At 44.1% G+C, this 16,527-nt stretch overlaps 1 protein-coding gene across 4 annotated transcripts; it reads right to left on the bottom strand.

Moving 5' to 3' along the window:
• Nucleotides 1–318: 318 nt before the first annotated feature.
• On the bottom strand, nucleotides 319–16,042 carry LOC115158537 (exocyst complex component 1). Of its 4 annotated transcripts, XM_029707616.1 has the most exons (19): nucleotides 15,884–16,042; nucleotides 14,657–14,788; nucleotides 14,319–14,449; nucleotides 13,968–14,127; nucleotides 13,756–13,773; nucleotides 13,228–13,415; nucleotides 12,653–12,880; nucleotides 12,324–12,566; nucleotides 9,600–9,749; nucleotides 9,244–9,355; nucleotides 3,367–3,411; nucleotides 2,540–2,703; nucleotides 2,272–2,373; nucleotides 2,102–2,184; nucleotides 1,679–1,907; nucleotides 1,398–1,581; nucleotides 1,070–1,269; nucleotides 660–854; nucleotides 319–527 (listed from the first exon to the last, which is right to left on the bottom strand). In XM_029707616.1, the coding sequence occupies exons 2-19, from the start codon at nucleotides 14,778–14,780 to the stop codon at nucleotides 375–377; spliced, it is 2,709 nt and encodes a 902-aa protein (XP_029563476.1). In that variant the 5' UTR covers nucleotides 14,781–14,788; nucleotides 15,884–16,042; the 3' UTR covers nucleotides 319–374. The 4 variants fall into 4 exon arrangements, with proteins under 4 accessions (XP_029563476.1, XP_029563478.1, XP_029563477.1 ...); XM_029707618.1 differs by lacking the exon at nucleotides 3,367–3,411; XM_029707617.1 differs by lacking the exon at nucleotides 13,756–13,773.
• Nucleotides 16,043–16,527: the final 485 nt, after the last annotated feature.

The raw sequence follows: 16,527 nt of genomic DNA, 5'->3' as shown, positions 1-16,527 counted from the left end.
ATGTCACCCATTGAGCACGTTTGGGATGCTCTGGATCAACGTGTACGACAGCGTGTTACAGCAACTTCGCACAGCCATTGAAGAGGAGTTGGACAACATTCCACAGGCCACAATCAACAGCCTGATCAACTATACACAGGAGGTGTGTTGCGCTGCATGAGACATGGTTGTCACACCAGATACTGACTGGTTTTCTGATCCAGGTATCTAACCAACAGATGCATATTTGTATTCCCAGTCATATGGAATCCATCGATTAGGGCCTAATTTATTTATTTAAATTGACTGATTTCCTAATATGAACTGTAACTCAGTAAAGTCTTTGAAATGGTTGCATTTATATTTTTGTTCAGTACGTACACACACACTTGCAATTAATGTGATTGAGCAATGCTTGAGAAGTACTCCAACATGTCTCCAATGGTAAACTCCATGGTAATTCCAGACCCAGGGTAGCAACGGCCAATCAAGCCTTCAAAGTGCTTGTACTGACGGATGAACTCATCCTGCATGGAATGCCACACCACCTAGTGGAGAAAGTGGGGAATTCATTCAACTGTTGTACAAAGAACTTGGATCAACCATGACAACACATTTACATTACCAGCTGTTCAACTGAACAGAACGTTTGTATTATAAACTGCTAGATTGTCTGTCACCTGTAACAGGCTCTCCTCCTCACACAGATGCTTGTCCACCTTCTTGTACAGGTTGTCCAGTCCCTTCTTTACCTCCTTGCCGGGGTACTCCTTGATCACTTTACGCAGCTCCTGTTTGTTGAACGCCAGCTGGTAGCTCACCTCATCCTCACGTACGCCCTGGGCCACACGTGCCTCCACTCCCTCAAAGAAGTGCTGCAAAGCATAGAGGGGCATAACTGATTAGCTGTGTGTATTGTTTGATTCTATATGTTTCACATACGTTTTGAGTATGTCTGAAATATCTGATAGCTCTAATTAGTTATATTTATCATACAATGTATAGATTAAATACAAACATGAAACACATTCAATTCAGTTTCTACTCCCTCACAACACTTTAACATTGCCAAGTATAAACCCTTTCTCACATTGAGTTTCTCTAGGGGCTGTCCCAGGGAGTTGATGACATAGGACTGCAGGTGGTCTGTGTACTTGTGTTTGGCTTCTCGCCTCTCTGTCTCCAGGCAGGAGATCTTAAGGTGGGACAGTGTGGAGAAGATGTGGTGGAAGTTCTCCATCATCACCACGTCACGGGGCGTCTTCTGACTCTCATTGGCCACTTTCTCCACTGGAAACACCCCACAGCAAGACCAACACCAATCAGAGCACTGCTTCCCAACCATCACATAGATTAGAAGCCAACCACATGACTCTATTTAACTTGTCCACCAAATCATGAGCAAATATTAGACCCACCATTCATGAAGACAGCTCTGATGAGTTTGACATATGCCTTGTCCAGATCTCCTCTGCGCTCTGCATTACGGAAGATGGTTTCAGCCAGCTCAGCAAACTCCTCAAACCCAGCGACAAAGGGCAGGACGCCCACCTTGCTCTTTTTAGAGATCTTAACCTCCTCCATCTGTCTGATCTGACCCGACTGAGACGGAAAAATAACTGGTTCACACACAGCTAATAGTCTAACAGTACTAGATACACAGATCCCTTTAAAAAATGTTGACGTGAGCGCTACTCACAATGCACTTGTCAAAGTTCCTTTTGACGGTGACCAGCACGTTGCCGAGGGTGGTGCTGAGGTAGGAGGCGGGGTCCACATTCTCTGCCGTCCACACGTGATGACTCATCTTCACCAACATGTACAGGGAGTGGAAACTGTCAATCTTGTCTCCCAGAGCGATGAGGCTGTTAAGTTCTGTCTCAATGCTCTGGAAGACCTTGTTCATCATCAACCGCACCATGTCCTTCCTGAGGAGGCCCAGACAGGTGATAAGACAGAAAGAAAGAGAATATGGGAAAAGTGAAGAGGATAGCAGAGAGGTGGACCATGAATGACATGTGGACTTGTCATATTTGTTGCATGTTTAGTGCCCCTAGTACTATTGATGCACATTAAGAGCATATAGTAAATGTCAGTAAGAAATGAGAAGCTAGCTACTCACTCAGTCGATGATATGAAGTGTCTGTGTTCCCCTGGAGGTGGCTGTCTGGAGGGCACCACCCCATCTGATTCCTCCACTTCTACCTGATAGAAAAAAAACTGTGGTTAATCGAAAGTTGTTCATAATCTCACTTGCAAACACTCAGCCAGTCAGATTAGCATGTCATTTACCTGAGCCAGGGTGGGGTGCTGCTGTAGCTTGAAGAACTTGCTGATGAAGTCTTGTTCTGCTAGACAGAGAGGCTCTAGCTCACTAAGAACCTGCTCAAAGATCTACAAAGAGAGAGACACCTAAATCAATTGATCAATATAAATAAAAAAAACCACACAAAACAAATGACGCATCTAAAATTAGAAAGAGATTAACAAAAACCCACAGGTAGTATCTACACGATAAAGACTGTAGTATGGTGGCTATGGTCCTCTCAGTGACTATCACCTTGTCAAACTTGGTCCTGTCGGCCACATCCAGGTCTGAGGCAGACATGTTGCCCATGTCCAGCAGAGAGGAGGACTGGGAGCGCCTGCTGCTGGAGCCCTGCACTGCCAGCTTATTCAGACTGGAGGTGGAGCCTGTCAGCTTCCCGGAGCTGCCATGCAGGCCTGGGGCACGAGAGAGGTAACAGTTGAAAACATGTTCAAACCACAGGCTAAATACTAGTCTCTGGAACACTGCCCTATCTATAGCCCCTGAGACCAAAGCTGCATTCACATTGACTTATTTTCAAAGCAGAGCAACTGTGCTGTTGAAAATAAATAACTTTGTGGCATCTGAAAAAGTGTGCCACAAAGCACATGTAAATATGCATCTTCAAAACATGTTTGTTTAGCAGTAATTACACATAACATGAACAGCTGAGAGAGAAGAAAATGAAACATTTAAATGTGTGCTTGGTAATAAAGACCATTTGTAAGAGTTCAAATTAATCTTATTATGGATGTTGGACATTCATTATCAGAGAAACTTGCTGGATATGTTGACCTCAATGTATTATTTTGTATTGTGAATGAGTAGTATCCTATGCCACAAATACAGAACGTACATGCTTATTGTTTTTGTCTGATAGATGTTAATTTATGTGCTCTATAAATGGAAGGTTGGGTGTACTCTAGGCAGAAGAAGTCTGTAGGGGAGGAGGGTTCTGAGCAGGGGGAAGGGGGTCCTGGCTGTGCTGCAGTATCAGGGACATAGTAGTGGGGAGCAGGTGGGTAGGGGTGTGGGCAGGTTACAGATGTGGGTCTGCGTGACCCACATGGGATACTTACTTTCCGTTTCCTGTTTGAGAGCACTCTCTTTCCGCGGAAGCGTGGCTGGCGAACGGTTAGAAAGGCAGGCATCAGAGACAGAGACATGTTAGGCTCATGACATGCAGCATGGGGGCACGTTAAGAGGTCAAAGGTAACAGACTGACATGCGCTACAAAGTCTGGAATTGCCCTGAAGACAGCCTTTTGGAAAACAAATGTTTTGTTTATTTTGTTCTGTAGAAGAAAAAACAGAAATTCTGAAAACGGAAAGCAGAGCCTTGTACTCCTGCCAAACCAAAGCTCCCTCAATGAAAAGGTTGTTTTTCAGAGCATTGAAATATAAACACAATGGCTTGCGAAAGTGTTCACCCCCTTGGCATATTTCCTATTTTGTTGCCTTACAACCTGGATTAAAATGGATTTTGTTGGGGGTTTGTATCATTTGATTTACACAACATCTCTACCACTTTGAAGATGCAAAATATTTGTATGGGAGAAACAAACAAGAAATAAGAGCGTGCATAACTATTCACCCCCACAAAGTCAATACTTTGTAGAGCCACCTTTTTCAGCAATTATAGCTGCAAGTCTCTTGGGGTACAGTGGGGGAAAAAAGTATTTGATCCCCTGTTGATTTTGTATGTTTCCCCAATTACAAAGAAATTATCAGTCTATAATTTGAATGGTAGGTTTATATGAACAGTGAGAGACAGAATAACAAAAGAATCCAGAAAAAGGCATGTCAAAAATGTTATAAAATGATTTTAATTTTAATAAGTATTTGACCCCTCTGCAAAACATGACTTAGTACTTGGTGGCAAAACCCTTGTTGGCAATCACAGAGGTCAGACGTTTCTTGTAGTTGGCCACCAGGTTTGCACACATCTCAGGAGGGATTTTGTCCCACTCCTCTTTGCAGATCTTCTCCAAGTCATTAAGGTTGAGGCTGACATTTGGCAACTCGAACCTTCAGCTCCCTCCACAGATTTTCTATGGGATTAAGGTCTGGAGATTGGCTAGGCCACTCCAGGACCTTAATGTACTTCTTCTTGAGCTACTCCTTTGTTGCCTTGGCCGTATGTTTTGGGTCATTGTCATGCTGGAATACCCATCCACGACCCATTTTCAATGCCCTGGCTGAGGGAAGGAGGTTCTCACCCAATATTTGACAGTACATGGCCCCGTCAAATGAAGCGGTGAAGTTGTCCTGTCCCCTTAGCAGAAAAACACCCCCAAAGCATAATGTTTCCACCTCCATGTTTGACGGTGGGGATGGTGTTCTTGGGGTCATAGGCAGCATTCCTCCTCCTCCAAACACGGCGAGTTGAGTTGATGCCAAAGAACTCCATTTTGGTCTCATCTGACCACAACACTTTCACCAGTTGTCCTCTGAATCATTTCGATGTTCATTGGCAAACTTCAGACGAGCATGTATATGTATTGTTGAGCAGGGGGACCTTGCGGGCGCTGCAGGATTTCAGTCCTTCACGGCATAGTGTGTTACCAATTGTTTTCTTGGTGACAATGGTCCCAGCTGCCTTGAGATCATTGACAAGATCCTCCCGTGTAGTTCTGGGCTGATTCCTCACCGTTCTCATGATCATTGCAACCCCACGAGGTGAGATCTTGCATGGAGCCCCAGGCCGAGGGATATTGACAGTTCTTTTGTGTTTCTTCCATTTGCGAATAATCGCACCAAATGTTGTCACCTTCTCACCAAGCTGCTTGGCGATGGTCTTGTAGCCCATTCCAGCCTTGTGTAGGTCTACAATCTTGTCCCTGACATCCTTGGAGAGCTCTTTGGTCTTGGCCATGGTGGAGAGTTTGGAATCTGATTGATTGCTTCTGTGGACATGTGTTTTTTTTTACAGGTAACAAGCTGCGGTTAGGAGCACTCCCTTTAAGTGTGCTCCTAATCTCAGCTCGTTACCTGTATAAAAAGACACCTGGGAGCCAGAAATCTTTCTGAATGAGAGGGGGGTCAAATACTTATTTCCCCTCATTAAAATGCAAATCAATTTATAACATTTTTGACATGCGTTTTTCTGGATATTTTTGTTGTTATTCTGTCTCTCACTGTTCAAATAAACCTACCATTAAAATTTTTGACTGATCAGTGGGCAAACATACAAAATCACAGGGGATCAAATACTTTTTCCCCCCACTGTATGTCTCTATAAGCTTGGCAAATCTAGCCACTGGGATTTTTGCCCATTCTTCAAGGTAAAACTGCTCCAGCTCCTTCAAGTTGGAGGGGTTCCGCTGTTGTACAGCAATCTTTAAGTCATACCACAGAGTTTCAATTGGATTGAGGTCTGTGCTTTGACTAGGCCATTCCAAGACATTTAAATGTTTCCTCTTAAATCACTCAAGTGTAGCTTTAGCAGTATGCTAGGGTCATTGTCCTGCTGGAAGGTGAACCTCCGTCCCAGTCTCAAATCTCTGGAAGACAAACAGGTTTCCCTCAAGAATTTCCCTGTATTTAGCGCCACCCATCCTTCCTTCAATTCTGACCAGTTTCCCAGTCCTTGCCGATGAAAAACATCCCCACAGCATGATGCTGCCACCACCATGCTTCACTGTGGGAATGGTGTTCTCGGGGTGATGAGAGGTGTAGGGTTTATACCAGACATAGCATTTTCCTTGATGGCCAAATAGCTCAATTTTAGTCTCATCTGACCCAAGTACCTCCTTCCATATGTTTGGGGGAGTCGCCCACATGCCTTTGGCGAACCTCAAACGTGCTTGCTTATTTTTTTCTTTAAGCAATAGCTTTTTTCTGGACAATCTTCCGTAAAGCCTAGCTCTGTTGAGTGTGCGGCTTAAAGTGGTCCTATGGACAGATACTCCAATCTCCGCTGTGGAGCTTTGCAGCTCCTTCAGGGTTATCTTTGGTCTCTTTGTTGCCTCTGATTAATGCCTTACTTGCCTGGTCTGTGAGTTTTGGTGGGCAACCCTCTCTTGGCAGGTTTGTTGTGGTGCCATATTCTTTCCATTTTTTAATAATGGATATAATGGTGCTCTGTGGGATGTTCAAAGTTTCAGATATTTTTTATAACCCAACGCTGATCTGTACTTCTCCACAACTTTGTCCCTGACCTGTTTGGAGAGCTCCTTGATCTTCATGGTGCTGCTTGCTTGGTGGTGCCCCTTGCTTAGTGGTGTTGCAGAATCTGGGGCCTTTCAGAACAGGTGTACAGTCGTGGCCAAAAGTTTTGAGAATGACACAAATATTAATTTTCACAAAGTCTGCTGCCTCAGTTTGTATAATGGCAATTTGCATATACTCCAGGATGTTACGAAGAGTGATCAGATACATTGCAAAGTCCCTCTTTGCCATGCAAATGAACTGAATCCAAAAAAAAAAACATGTCCACTGCATTTCAGCCCTGCCACAAAAGGACCAGCTGACATCATGTCAGTGATTCTCTCGTTAACACAGGTGTGACTGTTGACGAGGACAAGGCTGGAGATCACTCTGTCATGCTGATTGAGTTTGAATAACAGACTGGAAGCTTCAAAAAGGAGGGTGGTGCTTGGAATCATTGTTCTTTCTCTGTCAACCATGGTTACCTGCAAGGAAACACATGCCGTCATCATTGCTTTGCACAAAAAGGGCTTCACAGGCAAGGTTATTGCTGCCAGTAAGATTGCACCTAAACCATTTATCGGATCATCAAGAACTTCAAGGAGAGCGGTTCAATTGTTGTGAAGAAGGCTTCAGGGCGCCCAAGAAAGTCCAGCAAGCGCCAGGACCGTCCCCTAAAGTTGATTCAGCTGCGGGATCGGGGCACCACCAGTACAGAGCTTGCTCAGGAAAGGCAGCAGGTAGGTGTGAGTGCATCTGCATGCACAGTGAGGCGAAGACTTTCGGAGGATGGCCTGGTGTCAAGAAGGGCAGCAAAGAAGCCACTTCTCTCCAGGAAAAACATCAGGGACAGACTGATATTCTGCAAAAGGAACAGGGATTGGACTGCTGAGGACTGGGGTAAAGTCATTTTCTCTGATGAATCCCCTTTCCGATTGTTTGGGGCATCCGGAAAAAAGCTTGTCCAGAGAAGACAAGGTGAGCGCTACCATCAGTCCTGTGTCATGCCAACAGTAAAGCATCCTGAGACCATTCATGTGTGGGGTTGCTTCTCAGCCAAGGGAGTGGATTCACTCACAATTTTGCCTAAGAACACAGCCATGAATAAAGAATGGTACCAACACATCCTCCGAGAGCAACTTCTCCCAACCATCCAGGAACAGTTTGGTGATGAACAATGCCTTTTCCAGCATGATGGAGCACCTTGCTATAAGGCAAAAGTGATAACTAAGTGGCTCGGGGGACAAAACATCGATATTTTGGGTCCATGGCCAGGAAACTCCCCAGACCTTAATCCCATTGAGAACTTGTGGTCAATCCTCAAGAAGCGGGTGGACAAAAAAAACCCCACAAATTCTGACAAACTCCAAGCATTGATTATGCAAGAATGGGCTGCCATCAGTCAGGATGTGGCCCAGAAGTCAATTGACAGCGTGCCAGGGCAGATTGCAGAGGTCTTGAAAAACACTGCAAATAGACTCTTTGCATCAACTTCATGTAATTGTCAATCAAAGCCTTTGACACTTATGAAATGCTCGTAATTATACTTCAGTATTCCATAGTAACACCTGACAAAAATATCTAAAGACACTGAAGCAGCAAACTTTGTGGAAATTAATATGTGTCATTCTCAAAACTTTTGGCCACGACTGAGAGATATATATATATATATATATATATATATATATATATATATATATATACACACACACACACACACACGACAGATCATGTGACACAGATTGAACACAGGTGGACTTTATTTAACTAATTATGTAACTTCTGAAGGTAATTGGTTGTACCAGATCTTATTTAGGGGCTTCATAGCAAAGGGGGTGAATACATATGCATGCATCATTTTCCCGTTTTTTAATTTTTTTGAATTTTTTGAAACAAGTAATTTTTTTCACTTCACCAATTTGGACTATTTTGTTAATGTACATTACATGAATTCCAAATAAATATCAATTTAAATTACAGGTTGTAATGCAACAAAATAGGAAAAATGCCAAGGGGGATGAATACTTTTGCAAGGCACTGTATATTGATTGAGTGCCAATTCAATTCGTATTGCAAAACATTAGCGTTATAGTGTGATTGACTTTTGAAGGCAATGTTTCCGCGTTCGTGGAGACTGCATTCACGGTAAACGCTGCATATGTCAGCTCAAACAGAAATAACATTGAAATTTCAACCGTGCTACAACGCAGATCTTTCGCGCTAGGGATTGACTCGAGCCCTTACTTTAATATATCAGTTTACTTTACAGGAAAACTTAAATTTGTGTTTTTATTCTTCTTGTAATGTTTAGGATCTCCAGTTGGTCTTAAAACACTCAAATAGTGAAGTCATACTCTGAAGTCAGAATGAGTAGTAGGGATAATATCAGGCTTTGGTTTATGTCATGGCTTCATACAGTAAGCAGCCAAATAGGGAAATAACATTGAGCAAAACACCAGCTAGCAACACTGAGCAGGACAATGACATGACACAGGGGCATTTCCTAGGCAGTGAAAGGCTACAAAACAGGAGGCAGTATTACCAGGTAAGTATATGTTTGCTGAAATGAACCATGCAGAAAAAGCTGGTCAAATATTGAACAAAATTACACACACACTTACCTGAAAATCAAACCACATACAGTACACACACACCACAAATACAAACCATACGCAACAACCCAAGTGAAAAACAACAACTAATTGGCTAAACACCTCAAACAATCCACAAGGCTACACAGAGAAAAGAAAAGACAAACAATCACACACACACATCCCACATTTAACAAAAAAACACTCAAGGTCTTACCAAACTTATTTCCCTTCCCCTCTTTGGCTGTGCCCGCCATTTTGATCTTCGCCACCTCAAAGAAATCTTTGATTTCTCGTTCATATAATCTGGTCATGTAATCAACATAAGTCTGAAAATGGAGAGAAAATTCAAATATATTGTTTAATTGTCATGAAATGCAATAAGACGTTATCGTTGTGCTGCTGGTGATGATGATATAAATAGAGATGTAATAGTGGCGCTAATCATAATAATGATGATACCTGATAGAGGCACTGATGACACCTGATAGAGGCACTGATGATACCTGATAGTGGCACTGATGATACCTGATAGTGGTAATGATGATGATGTTTCACGACAAAGCCACTCACCCTGGACAGGCCTTCGTACTTCTCTCTCTGGGTGTTCTTGAGCCACTCCATGAGCTTGGCGTAACGTAGCAGGTCCCTGTGTAGGGGGCTGTGTTTAGGCAGGGTCAGCTCTGCCATGTGCTGGGACAGCATGGAGCTTTGGTCATGGCCCTGGATGTAGGCAGCACAGGGAATTAACAAGCGCTTGACAAATCGAGAAACATAAACTCTCAGTTTCACACACAGGCAGAGAGAGACTGACTTTGACCCTCTTGGACCATTTAGGGACATCCCCTGCAATCATGGGGATTGGGGACACATGTATGGCCTAATACACCATTAAAATTGGTGTTAGTAGAAGATTAACCATTTAATATAAAGTCAGCAAAAAAATAAACATCCCCTCACTGTCAACTGCGTTTATATTCAGCAAACTTAACATGTGTAAATATTTGTATGAACATAAAGATTCAACAACTGAGACATAAACTGAACAAGTTCCACAGACATGTGACTAACAGAAATGGAATAATGTGTCCCTAAACAAAGGGGGAGATCAAAATCAAAAGTAACAGTCAGTATCTGGTGTGGCAACCAGCTGCATTAAGTACTGCAGTGCATCTCCTCCTCATGGACTGCACCAGATTTGCCAGTTCTTGCTGTGAGATGTTACCCCACTCTTCCACCAAGGCAACTGCAAGTTCCTGGACATTTCTGGGGGAGAATGGCCCTAGCCCTCACCCTCCGATCCAACAGGTCCCAGACATGCTCAATGGGATTGAGATCCGGGCTCGTCGCTGGCCATGGCAGAACAGTGACATTCCTGTCTTGCAGGAAATCACGCACAGAACGAGCAGTATGGCTGGTGGCATTGTCATGCTGGAGGGTCATGTCAGGATGAGCCTGCAGGAAGGGTACCACATGAGGGAGGAGGATGTCTTCCCTGTAACGCACAGCGTTCAGATTGTCTGCAATGACAACAAGCTCAGTCCGATGATGCTGTGACACACCACCCCAGACCATGACGGACCCTCCACCTCAAAAATCGATCCCGCTCCAGAGTACAGGCCTCGGTGTAACGCGCTTTCCTTTGACGATAAACCCAAATCCGACCATCACCCCTGGTGAGACAAAACCGCTTCTTGTCTGTGAAGAGCTCTTTTTGCCAGTCCTGTCTGGTCCAGCGATGGTGGGTTTGTGCCCATAGGCGACCTTGTTGCCGGTGATGTCTGGTGAAGACATGCCTTACAACAGGCCTACAAGCCCTCAGTCCAGCCTCTCTCAGCCTATTGTGGACAGACTGAGCACTGATGGAGGGATTGTGCGTTCCTGGTGTAACTCAGGCAGTTGTTGTTGCGATCCTGTACCTGTCCCGCAGGTGTGATGTTCGGATGTACCAATCCTGTGCAGGTGTTGTTACATGTGGTCTGCCACTGCGAGGACAATCAGCAGTCCGTCCTGTCTCCCTGTAGTGCTGTCTTAGGCGTCTCACAGTACAGACATGGCAATTTATTGCCTTGGCCACATCTGCAGTCCTCATGCCTCCTTGCAGCATGCCTAAGGCATGTTCACGCAGATGAGCAGGGACCCTGGGCATCTTTCTTTTTGTGTTTTCCCGAGTCAGTAGAAAGGCCTCTTTAGTGTCCTAAGTTTTCATAACTGTGACCTTAATTGCTGTAAGCTGTTAGTGTCTTAACGACCGTCCCACAGGTGCATGTTCATTAATTATTTATGGTTCATTGAACAAGCATTGGAAACAGTGTTTAAACCCTTTACAATGAAGATCTGTTAAGTTATTTGGATTTTTACAAATTATCTTTGAAAAACAGGGTCCTGTAAAAGGGGTGTTTCTTTTTTTGCTGAGTTTACTCTTAAGTCCATATCCCAGACCTTAGCATTCAAAATCAAATAACTTCATTGCCAATAACTTCATTGCCAATAACATGTTTCATTTGCTGCTAAAATTCCCACATCAGTGGGTTTCCTCATATTCTACCATTCTCAGTCTATTTACTTGCTATTGGTGCTGCAACCAAGCATGCAGGCAGAGCAGACAGGCAGAGGTATAATGACTTGGCACCCCAGCACAGCACACTGACAGTCAGTTCAAGAAGAACCAAGGCCTTCAATGAAGGAGGAAAGTCTGAGGCACTTCCGAGGCTTTTAGACCCATTGAGATGAAAGAGGAAGGTTAGCAATGTAGTCACGAGCAGCACAACCCATACGGTCATTAATGCGTTTTTGCAACAAAAAACACAGGTGTGTAGATAAGAAAGGCCATAGTTTAGAGTGGAGGGTCAAGGGGGGTGCTGTGAGGGTACTACTCACTGGAAGCGACATACTGGAGGACCTATAGAACTGAGGGATGGTCATTTTGAAGTGACTGAAGTGGTTGAACTGACAAGTACAGGGACAGAGAGCAGAGAGATCAAAGTGGGGTGGTTTAGAGTGAGGCAGAGAGTGAAGAACAGGAGGACCAGAGCAGTACTGGAAGAAAACAGGATAGAGACAGGATCAGAGGAGTTAGAACTTAACCAGGAAGTGGATGAGGAGGACAGAAAGAGCTGCCTGCCAAAACGAGGAAAGACTAAAATACTGTAACAAGAAACACATATATAGTGCACTGTTATGCCTGGTATCTAGTCATGAATGCTGTTCAGGTGTCTGTGTTTTTAATTTAAAATCAGAATAAAAATCTTGAGACCATTGTGGACTAGCAAAGTGTTACCGTGGTGTGTAGATTACCTGGTGGACGAACACGTTGTTGAGGTGGTTGGTGAGGCGCCGGGCAAAGGTATCTCTGAGCTCAGTGAACAGGTGCTGCTGCTGCTTCACAGCCATCACTTTCTCATGACCTGGTCTGAGTGCCACGTTCATGCACTGCAGTAGAGCCTCAGAGGCATTGATACAGGCCTCAATGCCTTTGGAGGAGGAGAGGTCTCCTTCCTGCAGGGCCCTGATGTGTCCCTTCGACAGGTCCATGTAGTTCTGAGAGACAGGCATTCATCATTCAACGTCATCTCAATAAACCAAACCAACTGAAACATGAAACCCCTCCTCAACCCCATCCTCACCACCAGGAACTGGATCTCGTCCAGGAGCTTGACGTTGTTGGTGTTGCTGATCTGGATGAGGCGGTTGCTCTGGGAGATCTGGTCCATTTGCTCCTTGACGCTCTGCAGCATCTCCTCATAGCTGCTCATCTTGCCCTCGATGGTGTCCACCTCTGACAGAGCCTCGTCCAGCAGCTGCATCAGGATGTTCACCTGCTTCTCAGATGCCATGATGGAGTGGATGTTGGCCTGGGATTAAGGGAATTATGGGAGATAAATAGGACTCATCTTTACATCTGTGCCATTTTAGCATCTGTGACAGCATGGGCGGCGCCATTGTGGCTACAACCAATAGGAATCCCCACCCAGTTGACTACTTTAAAATGGCGGACGCTTAGTGGAAGCCCTCAATGGCGCTGACCATGCTAAGACGGCCTTTTGGCCACTAGAGGCCTCTATCATTCTCTATGGGCAAACCACACTAATGTGCTCAACCATAGTACAATGGTCAGTGTAGTCAGTATATGTCAGCCAACTCAAGTCTACGTTGTAGCCCTGTATCAAGAAGACCTAAGGCTCCATGGCTGTCTACTAACCCCATCCAGAACCTGTAGCTCTTTGGAGAGTTTCTCAGCGAAGGCCTCAGCGTTAGAGATGGCGTACTCGCACACCTCCATCATGCCCTCGATATCTTGCTCCTCACGGGCATTCAGCTCCTGGTAGTCATCCAGAGCATCCTCGTCACCCCCGGCAACACTTTGACTCTCACCACTGGGGGCTGACTCTAAACCAGGGATGGAGAGGATGGTTTAACATTGTGCTGAGCGCATACAGCACAGTACACACACATGAACACAAACAAAACAATCACCCCCCTGCTATTCGTTCAACTATATCATCAAAAAACACATATACACTATATAATACAACAAACTAAACAAAAAGCATAACAGACAATTATTATTCATACAGTAGCACCCATTCAACAGCCACTCACTTAATAGCCAAAGGCGACAAACAATCGCAACAGCTTTGAAAGATGTGTGAGTCCACTATGAGAATGGTTATTCATCAGTGAAATCACAATGGAGAGGAAATGGGAACAGAAGTTAAGTGCTACCAACCTTCCGCTTTAGGAAGCTCTGGCCAGTGAGAGTTTAAGAGAGAAGAGTAAGAATAAAGACGTGTTAAGCCACACCAAGGTCAACTCACATCTTACATAGACACTTCAGGTTGAGTTCAGGAGATTGGGAACAGGCAAGAAAGAAGAGTCTCATAGATGCAAGGCACAGGGGACAGCGAGGGTCATTAGAAAAAACACAAGCTTTTGTCATACCTTCCAGCAGCTGGGAACTGACATTTACAAACTCCACCTTCTTCCTCAGGTAACGCTGATTCAGCTTCCAGATGCAGGAGATGAAGGAATTCTTCTCAGCTGTGCTGCTGGCCACCCATCGATACACCTTCTCAAAATGGAGGTCAAACTCTGGGTTCTCCTGAATGACAAGAACAGCAGAGATGCCAAATGTCAATATCAAACAAATTAGCAGGAGGACAAAGCATAAGAGGAAAGGAAGACAAATAAGAATGGCCATAGGGAGTGGAAGAGGAGGAGAGAAAGACAAAGTTATGAGAAATTACATTCAGGCAGTGAGAGGAAGATGAGAAAAAGTAGTCTTTCCCTTACCTTGCTGGCATCTTTTGCATCCACTTCAGCCAGATCCCTCAGTTCCCAGGCCATCTGTCGCTTGTAGAAATCCCCTTTGTCTGACTTCTTCACCTTCACCACCCTCACCTGCACGGGCCTCTCTGTGGTGACTGGGGTAGAAACATCAAACAGTTATAATACTGATCTGTGGATCCATTTATAACTAGCATTTTCAGTGAAATCACTGTTCAGAGACATTTGATTCTGATGTTAAATCTCTGACAGTGGTTTTCATGTTTTGAATGTGTACATTATTTCACACTGATATGGTGAAATTAGCTGATTTATGTTAGACTTTAAAGGCATTTATGCTCTACCTGTGGCACACAGGAAGCAGTTCTTCTTCTTCTTCCCCGCCTTGCAGACATTGACAATGCTGAGGAGACGCTCATCGTTGGGCGTAAAGATGTCCCTCTGGAGGGCGTGCTTGATGGCTGTCATTGTGGTGACTTTAAAATATAAATCAGACAGACTTATGCTGCTTTCAAAACAGCTGGGAACTGGGAAATCTCAAACTTCCGACTTCAGTGTGTTCAAGGCAACTGGGAACTCGGTAAAAAATGGAATATCAAGTCGGGAACTCGGGCCTCTTTTTAGAGTTCCGACTTTCTGACCTGAAGATCACTGACGTCATGATTTGACCTCGTTTTTTACCCCTGAGTTCCCAATTGTCGCACCATTACTGCAATCATAACCTTTATGTGAAACCAACTAACGTTAAACATAATTAATGTTTGCTGCTGGAAAACACCATTGTACTCCTCCCAGTGGGGCACAGCCTATGACACTATAATTTACAAGTACAACTAGCTAAGTACCATATTCAAGATTTGTACCATAACATTTTCCGACCTTCCTAAAATATATATTATCAAGAACGTCTGCACCATTGACATCACAGTATTGCTGATCAATGGTGCAGTCAACTAAAGCAACAAAGGTTGGCTAACATTTAGCTATTAGGAGAGCTAAGAATGGTTCTGGGCGTGTCTAGCTACTAAACATGCGTCACATCACGATGCGAGGCCAGACAGCGTTAGTACACAAGTGCAATTAAGTTAGCTACATATGTCGTTCTGTAAAGTGAAAACAGTGCCCTTCTTCAGGCAGATAACGTTAGCTGTCTAAAAACGTATGAACACCACGCTAGCTTGGTGTCTTATCTTATTATTTAACTAGGCCAGTCAGTTTGGAACAAATTCGTATTTACAATGACGGCCTACCGGGGAACAGTGGGTTAACTGCCTTGTTCAGGGGCAGAACGAAAGATTTTCACCTTGTCAGCTCGAGGTTTCGATCCAGAAACCTGTCGGTTACTGACCTAACGCTCTAACCACTAGGCTACCTCGGGGCGGCAGGTAGCCTAGTGGTTAGAGCGTTGAACTAGTAACCGAAAGGTTGCAAGCTTGAATCCCCGAGCTGACAAGGTGAAAATATGTCGTTCTGCCCCTGAACAAGGCAGCCGTCATTGAAAATAAGAATTTGCTCTGGCTTGCCTAGTTAAATAAAATAAAAACCTGCCGCCCCAAGTCTTATACACTTACCTCAAATGGGATGCGAATAGAGAAAGTAATGTACAAGACTGCATTTAATCACTGTTTATTTTCATTTAAATGTGTTATTTTTCCAATCGCTATTAAAGGAAAATGGTAAACAGTCTTCGGCCACTGCCCTGCTGTTTTTTGTTTCCGGGATGGGCTGGACCAGTCACGTGACGCACTACGGATGACGAGTCACATCACAACCTGCCTCTTTCAGTCTGGTCCTTTGTGAATACTTTTCCATCATTCATGAAGAAACATAGCTTGTTTTTGAATAAATGTCAACATGTTTTTGTTGTGTATAGGCTGTACGTTTTCTGTAGGTTGACCACACAGGCCTATGTAGTTTACAGACACCAATGTGAGACTCAATCCCCAGAATATCTAATCCAATTGCAAATTGAGGCCTACTGTAATTCATTTATGTAAATCAGTGGGAATTGTCTATTTTTCCAAGTTATTAGTGAAGAATCACATTAAATTGGCACAAACTCAAACATGTAGCCCTGATGTCACTCAGTGAAAGCACAAAATGTGTGTGTCTTTACTGAGTATGGTTGTGTGTGACTGTTCCTGACTCTATTTTGGTGACTGGCATGGACAATGTGCTGGCTTGTTTGATTTCTGCTGAAAGTGTTAGAATGACC

The sequence above is a fragment of the Salmo trutta genome, chromosome 22, assembly GCF_901001165.1.
Source record: "Salmo trutta chromosome 22, fSalTru1.1, whole genome shotgun sequence".
Lineage (NCBI taxonomy): Eukaryota > Metazoa > Chordata > Actinopteri > Salmoniformes > Salmonidae > Salmo > Salmo trutta.
This window is presented reverse-complemented; position numbering and strand designations above follow the sequence as displayed.

Bases quoted from the DNA above. Each gene is read 5' to 3' on its own strand.
- LOC115158537 (XM_029707616.1), bottom strand. From the start codon at position 14,780: ATGACAGCCATCAAGCACGCCCTCCAGAGGGACATCTTTACGCCCAAC. The intron at 2,704-3,366 runs GTAAGTATCCCA...CTCGTGCCCCAG, and splicing joins TCTCAAACAGGAAACGGAAA to GCCTGCATGGCAGCTCCGGG. The intron at 1,908-2,101 runs GTGAGTAGCTAG...GGGCCTCCTCAG, and splicing joins CACTTCATATCATCGACTGA to GAAGGACATGGTGCGGTTGA.